The 11,119-nt window shown below is 41.5% G+C and overlaps 1 protein-coding gene across 2 annotated transcripts; it reads left to right on the top strand.

Annotated features, from left to right (window-relative positions):
- The first annotated feature begins 2,152 nt into the window (after positions 1 to 2,152).
- nr2f1 (nuclear receptor subfamily 2 group F member 1) lies at positions 2,153 to 9,362 on the top strand. Of its 2 annotated transcripts, none has more exons than XM_015373313.1 (3): positions 2,153 to 3,426; positions 4,753 to 5,277; positions 8,782 to 9,362. In XM_015373313.1, exons 1-3 carry the CDS (start codon positions 2,994 to 2,996, stop codon positions 9,054 to 9,056), a joined length of 1,233 nt encoding a protein of 410 aa, XP_015228799.1. In that variant the 5' UTR covers positions 2,153 to 2,993; the 3' UTR covers positions 9,057 to 9,362. The 2 variants fall into 2 exon arrangements, with proteins under 2 accessions (XP_015228799.1, XP_015228798.1); XM_015373312.1 differs by having other exon boundaries at positions 2,159 to 3,426; positions 4,750 to 5,277.
- Positions 9,363 to 11,119: the final 1,757 nt, after the last annotated feature.

Genomic DNA, 11,119 nt, shown 5'->3' with positions numbered 1-11,119 from the left:
CTCCTGCGCCAGCATCCCGCTCGTCCACTTTCTCCGCGCGCAGGTTTCTATCAAAGCCTCTCCAATATATCTACCCCGCTTCCCATTCCGCTTCCCCCTCTCACTCCTCTCCTCTCTGTTCTTCTTCCCTCATGCGGACCCACTTTCTTTTAGCGTATGTGCGGAGTTAAATCTTAATGATACACCAAAGGGGGGAAAATGCTTTGTCCAATTTAATCTTATTGGTTTCACCTTTTCAGAGAGCTGGAGACATGGCCGGAGAGTTTCCATGGTGTGTGTGTCCGATACAGGGACAGTGAGAGAGAGCTCTCTTGTTGAATACCTAAAAAAAAACAAGCCATCCTTATTACATGCTGCTTTCAAACAGGGCTGTTGCATATTAATGCTATGTTATATCTTTTTTTATATATATAGTATATCTATTGGGGTCCATCCTAAATACTCTGTTGTCTTAAAGTAGCCTTTATGACTTTAAGAGTTTGATAAGCTTGTAGATTAAATTTGAACTTTTTTACTTCGTATTTATATATATCTGTATAAATTATGCGCCGTTTTAAAGCACGTTGAAATAATTCTGTGGAATTTACTGATCTAATTAATACTTTTTTCTTAATTATTTGTTTTTGTCATCAGACAGCCTTAGCCTGTCTAATTTTGTTGCATGAGCTGCGCAAAACAATTTGGGCACATTAAAACGTGTTTTATTTTATTTTATTATTATTAATTCATAAGTTTAAACGCTTAAAAATGCAAGTTTGATGGCTTGTACGTTGATTATTATAGGGGTGTAATTACACAACGTACGCTAGATGGCAGCGCGCTCCAGACATTTTTGAGTCTGAGAAGCCTGCAGAAACACTGATGCATAAAAGCTGCAATCCCCGTGAAAATCCCCCGTAACTTCACTGGATTTTGAATTCATCTCATCATTAACACATAAAGCCACTCCCGTGTAAGTGTTTGTGAGACTGTGGGATGTTGGTAATTGTTAAACATCGTTTCCAGTTTCGAGAAATTGCCCGCATCTGAAAAACGCATCCGGCATAACGCGGTATTTGCGCATCGTTTCTCCACGGTGATAATTTCCTAAACTGCTTTTAAACTAAATTATAAGTTTTAATGAGCAAATCTGGTGGCGATTACAGCCGATCGCTGTACCGCAATGCGCATGCCAAGGACACACACACACACAAAAAAAAACAGCGTGTGAAAATAATAATCCGCTCCAAAGCAGCAGAGACCCCCGTTAGTTTTATAATAAAGACAACAGTCCGAGACAAGGCATTTTGAAACTTTAAGGGGGGGAAATCTGAGTCAGATTCCCCCCTTTTGGTGGCTGCGCACAGTTTTTGGTTTTATTTGTCGTGCTTAAAAGCTTTACCCCCAACCCTCCACCACCACCTCCTCTCTCTCTTTTTCTCTCGTCTTCTCTCTCTCCCTCTCTTGCCTTTAACCCGCTTTTTTCGCTATTCTATCCAGGGTTTCTTCCTCTTTTTGGTGACAATAGACGGCCCATACTAATCAGGTTTCAAAGTAAATAGCAGCGCGGGGCGAGCTCAATGTAAATTGTGCCTGTCAGAGTCCCCCCCCCTCTCCTCCCAAGCCCCCTCCAGTCGTTCATGCCCACACTGTAAAAAATATCCATCCTCAGACAGTTCAGCACCGAGGCTGGAAAATCCTAGATATAGATAAGGACCAAATGGATGTTGGATCTTGCTCTTTGACCGCTTTTCGATCGGAAGATGTAAATTCCTTTTCCATTTTATTATTATTTTTTTTAATAAGAGAATATCCCTAATTTGGAATATTATAAGACAACATGCTATTTATCACTTGTAGCGGTAGAGAAAATTACGCGGAACTCTACAATGCGCGCTTGGTGTTTATACTAATAAAATAGAGACAATTTTGTGATCCAATATGAGAGCAAATGATTTATCTAGTTGGATATTTTTTGCAGCGCTCTAACGGAGGAGGGGGGCTCTAACCAATGGAGAGAAAGAGAGGGCTTGGCTATAACCTTAGCCTCCCATTTTCTCTCTCCCTCTATCCCCCCTCCTCTCCTCCTCCTCTATGCAGGGCTCTGGCCAGTCAGTCCTCTTTGATTATCAGTCTCCAGCAGCCCCTCTCTTGGCTCCTTGACATGAGCACCATATAAGGCGCAGCGATCTCCATAGAAACGTGTCAGTTTCAATAGTAGTGTCAAAGTTCACTATATACAGACATTCGCGCAGATCCCCCGTTTCGGAAACATTGCTCTGCTGGTCCTCTCGTTTAAGCGCATTCATTTTTGGGGGTCTCTCCTTCTTCTTCTTGCATATCCTATTAGTACTAGTTGGTGTTTTTTCTTCTTTTTTTCCTTTTTTCCTCAGTCTTTTTTCCTCTTCGTATCCCCGTTCCTCCCCGCTGGAGAGAGGTGAAACTATACATGGGTACTTCATTCGGCGACGCGGTTCTCCTTCGCAGCTGGGCGAGATGATGAGGTTTATTTAAGAATATAGATGTAAAAAGCCCAGCTCTTCAGTTTTTTTTTTCTCCTCCTCCTCCTCCTATACGACGAAGACGGGAGAGTAAAGGAGCAAGGGGAAGAAAGGAGAGAGGAATTTATCTCCGCAGCACTTTGGATCGCGTCTTTCCAGCGACAAGGTTTTGGTTTTTTTACACGCTCCTGCCTTTCTTTTGTGGCTATTTTTTTATCTGACTGTATTTTTTTACGTCTGGACTCGGGTTTTCCTACAAGATTAGGGATTCCTGAATGGCTGACTGCAATTTACCTTGGAACTGGCCTCCCGATACTTGCATATCCTGATCGGGTGCCTTCTGATTTTTGAATGTATTGATCGCGTTTGCTCTCTCTCTTATCACCCATATGAGATTGCGTGCTTCGATTTGACTTTGCACTGTCCCATCTTTTGAGATTTTTTTTCTTCCTTCTCTACGCTCCATAAACATCGGCGATCATTTCGCTTTACAGCACTTTCCGGGGCCGAGATATGGCAATGGTAGTTAGCGTCTGGCGAGATCCGCAGGAAGACGTGGCCGGAGGACCTCCGAACGGCCCCAACCCAGCAGCGCAGCCGGCGAGGGAGCAGCAGCAGGCGGCGTCGGCGGCGCCGCACACTCCGCAGACCCCCAGCCAGCCGGGACCCCCGTCCACGCCGGGGACCGCCGGGGATAAAGGGAGCCAGAATTCCGGACAGAGCCAGCAGCATATTGAATGTGTGGTTTGCGGGGACAAATCGAGCGGCAAACACTATGGCCAGTTCACCTGCGAGGGATGCAAAAGTTTCTTCAAGAGGAGTGTACGCAGGAACTTAACGTACTCATGTCGTGCCAATAGGAACTGTCCAATTGACCAGCATCACCGAAACCAGTGCCAATACTGCCGGCTGAAGAAGTGCTTAAAAGTGGGGATGCGGCGGGAAGGTGAATATATGTTTTAAAGCCCCACTCATGATTACGCATCCTAGAATAGCAGCAGCAGTGAGAGGGCTGCCATGTTGCATTAAGGTCACAGGCTTTATAGCTGGGCATAGGCTATAGCTACTACTATATTCTCCATCCATGTTTGGTTTATTTATCTAATTTGGCGGGATGTTTACATGGAGGGCTGGTGTTTTAGGGTTTTGCGTTGGGGTGTGTTTTGGAGGTGAAAGGCCAGTGCAGCGGCAGTTACATGCCTGTGAATGCAAGTCGCCTGAACAAAGCGGCTGCTCTTGTTAACCTCCATTTTCATTTATTTTGGTTTATCTTTCAGTCAAAAACTCTCCATCTCCCTGCAAATCTAATTCACGTTGAGGTTCAGCGTAGAATAGTGAATTTACGCGTATAATTGAAGCGTTCGTATCCCCCCTTTGGTGTGTGTGTGTGTGTGTGTGTGTTAGTGTTAGTGTTTATGTTTGGAGTTTGAGTATCAGGCTTATAGTCCTTTTTCGAAGTCCCCTTAAGTAATCCTACTAATTTACAATTACACAACAGGATTTCTACGTGGAATGTGTGTGTATAAATGTGAAAATGAGCGCACAACAAAGCCACGTCTCTGTGCTGACTGGGCAGCTCAGACACACTGAATCACGTCGTTCAAGTTGTTCATGCCTCATTGTTTTTGCTTGCTTTGCATTTGAGGCCATCTAACTTTCCCCTCTTTGTCAACAGTTTTTTTCTTTATTTTTTTCCAAATTGACAAAGACACCCCCTACATTTAACTTAGCTGTTATTTGACGTGCACACCAAATCCCCCCTATATTAATAATTTATTAAAGTAATACGCATGAGCTAAATTCCCTTCTTATTCCCAGCTGACCTTTAGGCTTGGATAAAATATGAAATTATGCTGATAATTTTAGAACAATTGTCCTTTATATTTCGAACCTGCATGGCCAAAAATAAGCAATAGTTTAAGTAAAACTAAATTAATAAATTATGCATAAACAGAATGTAGACTATTGCAATATTGCTAATAGCGAAACATGGATGTAATTTATGTGTGAATATATTTTCACATGCATAGAAACCAGCTGTACAGCCTGTATCCTAATATTACAAATTCAGAGTGAAGATTAAGTGATACAGGACATATTTAATATCTTGTCCTTTATGGGATAATTTGCTTTAAAGAATGTTTTTTTATTGATTTGATTTTTATTGCATGACATTTTTATAAATAAAAGAAAAAAAGAAGCACTACTCTTGGACAATGTTTATCAGTCCTGGATGCACATTTCCTCTTTTTCTCTTTCTTTTTGTCAGCGGTTCAGCGAGGAAGAATGCCTCCAACCCAACCGAACCCAGGCCAGTACGCGTTGACGAACGGGGACCCCCTGAACGGCCACTGCTATCTGTCAGGATACATCTCATTACTGCTGCGAGCTGAGCCTTACCCGACCTCTCGGTACGGGAGCCAGTGCATGCAACCCAACAACATCATGGGCATCGAGAACATCTGCGAGCTGGCGGCACGCTTGCTCTTCAGCGCCGTGGAGTGGGCGAGGAACATCCCCTTCTTCCCCGACCTGCAGATCACCGACCAGGTGTCTCTTCTCAGGCTGACGTGGAGCGAGTTGTTTGTGCTTAACGCGGCTCAGTGCTCCATGCCTCTGCATGTGGCCCCTCTGCTCGCTGCGGCGGGCCTGCACGCTTCACCAATGTCCGCGGACCGCGTCGTGGCTTTCATGGACCACATCCGGATCTTCCAGGAGCAAGTGGAGAAGCTCAAGACCCTGCACGTAGACTCGGCGGAGTACAGCTGCCTCAAGGCCATCGTGCTTTTTACATCGGGTGGGTTGTCCAGAGCACTGCCTCGCACAAATAGGGACACACTTAAACACAGATGGACATGTTTAGAATGAAACGATGCCTGCTTCTGGTCGTCACATGCGTGCAGAGGCATCAGGAACATGGCTGTCAGGCAGCAGCTTAGTGCTAGAGATGTTTGTGTGGCCGATGAAAGAGCCATTTTGTCAACAGCTTGCTTGATATCCACTGACATGCATTCCCATGTCAAATGCAGCCGCAGCATAAGACGAGTAAACAAACCCAGATTGAGTAGTGTATCAAGTTTAAGTTGAAAGCCCATTTAAATAGGAGATTATGTACAATCGCATCATAATTAAGATATAATTTCGGAGGGATTTAAATTTTTTTTTTTCTACCAAAACGTCTTAACTGAAGCCGAGGGTTCCCGTGTCCATTTTGGAACAGGTGTCAAATAATTGAGCGTAAATAAGAAAAAAGTCTTTGTCAGTGGGTGATTTATGACAGCTGATGCGTTTATGAGCGTGCCTGTTCGCTTTTATCCGTGTTTTTTTTTTTTTTTTCGTGAGCAAACACATGTCTTCGGGGGCAGGAAATAATCCCTAACAGACTGAGATATATATATATATATATATATATATATATATTAAAAAAAGAAAAAGGCTGATGGAAGTTGACTCACATATGAGTGCACACGGAGCTGCACTTAATAACACAAGTTATTAGTAGATTAATCTTAGCTGACCCATTAATTTTCTTACTTACTGAGGATATTTTCTGCGTTGTACAGCTTTGAAAAGTAATCAGCGGCACTTTTCAAAAGTAACCTACATTGTTGATAGCTTAATTGATGCCTGACTGGGGTACGGGGTCCTTAAATGTCCCTACTTACTCTCAGCTGCGTAATTTAGAGGCTATTTTGGAGTTATTTGTGTGCGCCTGGTGCTATTAGGGTCTGTAATGTCTGGAGAAAAGGAAAACGAGCGTCTAAACTCAGAAAACTACTGATAAAGTTTGCTTAAAGTTTTAAACTAAAATTCATCGAGTTTGCAATGACACTGAACCAAGAGTTACATAACCTGTCATTGGATATGATCATAAGTATTCAGCTGAACTTCTTTATTATTATTACTATTAGGGGATTTTATAACAATTTTATCCAATATTCTTGTAAAAGAAGACGCACATTAGCATATTTTAGTAATTAGAATTTTATTTATATATATTTTTTGAGAATTAACATTAATTATTTCACTTTATATTATATTATATTATTTGAAATACAATGCAGATTGTTCATAATTAGATGCGTTTAATTTTTTAATTATTTATCAACTAATATATATATTTTTTTATCACGGCAAATTAACCTAGAAATGTTATTATTCTCTAAATTGCATGTAAAATGAATTATATTTAAAAAATATATATATAGGCTATATTGTCGTGGTACTATTTTCAAATGTAATTTATTTAATTATGTTATTAGAGAGTAGGCAAATGAATAGCCAACTGCTCAGACTAATTTCAAAGGTGTATTTCTAGTTTAATTCCCGGTCTCAATGTGAAAGGAAAGTTTTTGGGGGGTGATTTTTGGTTTGTTTATATTTGACTTTGTCACCTTGGTATTGAAACAGTTTGTGAGTAAGATGTACAGAAATGCATCCAAGCAAGAGAAGCTAAACACACACACCCACATGCACACATACATACCCACACATTAGCGTTCCCCCATGTTTTCCAACAGATTATTTAGTTAGTGTGATGAGCTACAAAACTGGTGTCGACTCTAGAAAGTCACGTGGCACTTTGCCAGGATCAGAGTAGATTTGTTTGCCTCCCATAACACAGCAGCCCTGTCAGTATAGCATACATGAATAACGACTGACCAGGGGAAACTGTTTTCTCCAAAGATCTGATCATTGTCCTGCATTGACCTCTCTTGCAACCATGTTTGCACAGACTGCTTTGTTGGGTTCTACAGAACTCTTGGTCGGGATATGAAGGCTATATGCCCCCCTGCTCCAGTCGGTTGGTGGGGTATATTAACAGGGTGCCCTTGTGGAGAACTATGGATTGTCTTTGACCGACCTTCTCCTCGCGCATGCATTGAGTTTTTTTATTCTCTAATACTGCAAAATTCATTTTGGATCTCTGCATGTTTTGTCTCAAAATAATTAATTTAAGAACCGCATCGATCGGTGCCGTTTTTGAACAGACACTCACAGCGATTTGCATACATGGGGGCTGTGAGTGGCCGGATTGAGGTCACAGTAAATCACAGGGAGATCTCTGGGTTGCCCTCGAGTTCATGGGGTTATTGTGTCTGGGCCATAGTGAGTTATAGTGAGAAATTAAGAATGGGCTCCAAAGCCTCTGTTTAGCCGCTTATAGAGCTGAGTGCCTTTCTTTCATCTGCATTTTTTTTTTTTTTTTTTTTACAAAAACAACACTGAATACAATGACATGTCTGAGGATTATTCTTTTAGGACTATGCATGTCAGCGGTTACACCACTTTATAAGTTTGGTTTGATAGAAAAAAAAAGTTTTTTCACGGCAGTGAAGGAGAGAACGTGTGCATGACACCAACAAGCCTTGTGTCCCCTTTGTGCGCCCTAAACAGAGCGTTGACAACAGAGGCCACCAAGCGCGTATCCCCATGCTTTCATTTTTCAACATTTTCATGTCGCTGCTGTGCGACGCTGTTTCCTTCACCCTCCTCTGATAAATCTGATCGCTTTTAACAGGCCTGTCCTATTGGCTACAATCTGGGAAGAAGAAAAAAAAAAAAACAGGCCAAGAGTGGTCTTTGGAGAGAAGAGCCGGCGAAATCACTTAACAGCTTACTGCAGAGTAATTAGGTCACATTACATCCAGTGTAATTTCAGATTCATCAGTGCCGTTTACACTTAAATCCCCCGAGCTCAGACATAAAGAGCAGCGGCCTTTGGGCCTGCATGTAGCCTACCTTATGTTGTTTGTTTGCCTTTTTTTTTTTTTTTTTTTGTTATTTCTCAAACTTTCCCCGTCACCTTTAGGTGTAAACACGCTCACTGTGCCAAAAAGTACTTCTAAATTGTCGCTGGTTGCGCTGGACTGTGCATCGCTTTTTCTGCAGCAGCATGCTCTCTTTGTTTACCCTGTATGACAGTGAGTGTGATGCAGCATGTTTGGGCAGCCTTGTTCGTCCAAACCACATTGTCAAAAAAACACGTGATTACCAAATACATTACACACGACTCAAGCTGGGTATGAAAGGGTGTGCGTTTAAAAAAAAAGTCAACAAGCTTTCCTAAATTTCAACCTGGACTATATTTATAATTAAAAAAAAATCTCATAAATAGTTTAAACCGTTAAAAGAAGGCCTTTGCATTCTGAATGACTTGTATCTACTCTAGCTCTGGCATACAGGGCATATCTTTGAATCGCATATTTTTAGATTTTGCTTAATTTTAAGATCTCTACTCTGCATATGGCACCCCAGCTGATTACATTGTGTGTGTTTGTCCGTGTTTTTTCTTCCTTAGACGCTTGCGGCCTGTCAGATGCCGCTCACATCGAGAGCCTACAGGAGAAGTCGCAGTGCGCCCTGGAGGAGTACGTCAGGAGCCAGTACCCCAACCAACCTAGCCGCTTTGGCAAGCTCCTGCTGCGGCTGCCCTCTCTACGCACCGTCTCCTCCTCGGTAATCGAACAGCTGTTCTTCGTTCGCTTGGTAGGTAAAACTCCTATTGAAACCCTCATCAGGGATATGCTATTATCCGGGAGCAGCTTCAACTGGCCTTACATGTCCATCCAATGATCCTTATATGACAAAAAAAACAGAGAGGAGGAGGGAAAAGAGGACCAAATTTCTGCACCCCCAATCCTCCTTCAAGAAGACTATATATAGGACCGTTTTTTTCTGAGAAACTTTGCGGAAGACATTACTTTTTTTCTGTCTTCTGGGACTGCGATGGATTACATTATGTACAGAAAAATATTGGAACTGGACTTTGCGCCTGTGTAAATCCGCATCCATCATCTTCAAGAACAATACTCTTCATTTTGTAAAATACTAGTCTTTATTTTCTTTTTTTTTTTTTTGTAAAAAAAAAACAAATAAAATGGAAAAACATCATATGCGCAGTAAGAAAAAAAAATTGAATCAAGACTTAGCGGGAAAATAATGTTTCCAAGCAATTATAAGAATTGTCCTGTGTCTATGTACCTCTCTGTTTTGTATTTTTTCTGGTTCTAAACCAGGGTTTCTGTGATTCTATACTAATAATTTTTTGATATAACCTTTTGCTTCTTATAATGAGTGCGATATATGTTGTCGAAGCTATGTTCTCCAGGAATTAAAAATTGAAGTGAGAATTTAAAAGAATAAGAAAAACAAGACAAATAAAATGAATTTAGACGAATAAGAAACAGTCTAATCGCTGTGACAATTTCAACACTGATGGTTGAACTTTTTATTTTATTTAATTTTTTTTATTGCATCCCCCCACCCCCAACCCAAACTGATACGATGGACCTGCAGCAGAAGCAGCAAAAACAAAACTGACCTCCAGGACGTTTTTACTGACATTTTTACTCCGTCTGGGGCTCCCCCCACCCCCCACCCCCCTTCCTTCCATTCCCTCTCCTGGACCATGAGTGCGTGTGGAGTCGATCATCAGTCACATGAAACAAACAAACAAAAACAAAAAAAAATGGTGAGACATGAAATTCAAAAAAGCACTTTTAATATATCATTTCAAATACATTTTGTTTGTTTCGTCTTGAAGATTTTCGTTGTTTTCTTGAATTTTATTGGTTGTTGCCTTCAATTTTGCTTACTCCATGATGCAGCTTTCATTTTATTTTTTATTTTATTTTTATTTTATTTTTTTGGCAGAAGGGTCGGTTGATGAAGTTGTGTGATGGTGACTGTACTATTAAAAAAGTAATAGGCAACGATGTCTCACTCTCAAGCATTTTCCTGGGGATCAAATGGGGGGTTTTAACCAATCAGAGGGAATGTGCTGCTTTTTTCATGTGTGCTGCAGCTACAGTTGCTGAAACCATTGTTAAAACCTACCTGTGAAAATAAATTGTTATGCGGGATTAAAGGGGGGATAATAATTATACAATAGAGGCACATATTACATGCGGGAAGAGCCATGACATAACTGGATACAAAAACAAGGAGACAATGCCAGCCTGTGAGGGCATTAATGTGTAATATTTCCCCCATAGGGACGCCTCTAACACAGAGCCCCTCTGTAACCTTCCTCGTGTGGCTTAATCAAGGTGATTCTCTGCAATACCCTCCACCCATTCTTAAAATAAAAAGAAATAAATAAATACTCTGCGCTGAGAGCGCATTGCATGCTCTGTATTGACGTGGGCGTCATTTGGCAAAAAGGGGTTATGGGGCCCCCGCTGCAAAGCTGCTGTGATATGCGTGATCAATCTGGAAAATGTATTTTACAGCATGTAAGCCAGTCGATAGGAACACCGAGTGTGATGCATTGTGTGGAAATAGAGAGGCAGGGAGGGAGGGAGGGAGTTCTGAGACAAACGAGAGGATATGCGTGTTAGGAGAAAGTCATGTGTATGGCGGTGTGTGTGTGAGTGTGTGTGACAATAAAAAAGAGATGTGGCCTTGGTTTGCTTGATACAGCCAGAGAGTAATGAGTCCATCGATAAGTCCTCAGTGTGTGAGATGGGTTGTTCACTATCACTGCCCTTGCTTTGGTCTATCTCTTTGCTGTCTTTGTCTCCATTTACGCCCCTGTTGACAGAAGGGAAGCCAAGTTATTTACCTGCACTTTTATTACAATCGCAGCGTAAGGAGTGATAAGATATTGCTTAAAATATATGCGGTTTTTTGGAGAT

Source organism: Cyprinodon variegatus, unplaced genomic scaffold (assembly GCF_000732505.1).
Source record: "Cyprinodon variegatus isolate N-32 unplaced genomic scaffold, C_variegatus-1.0 Scaffold85, whole genome shotgun sequence".
Classification (NCBI taxonomy): Eukaryota; Metazoa; Chordata; class Actinopteri; order Cyprinodontiformes; family Cyprinodontidae; genus Cyprinodon; species Cyprinodon variegatus.
The sequence above is the reverse complement of the archived record's forward strand: the minus strand, read 5'-3'. Positions and strand labels throughout refer to the sequence as shown.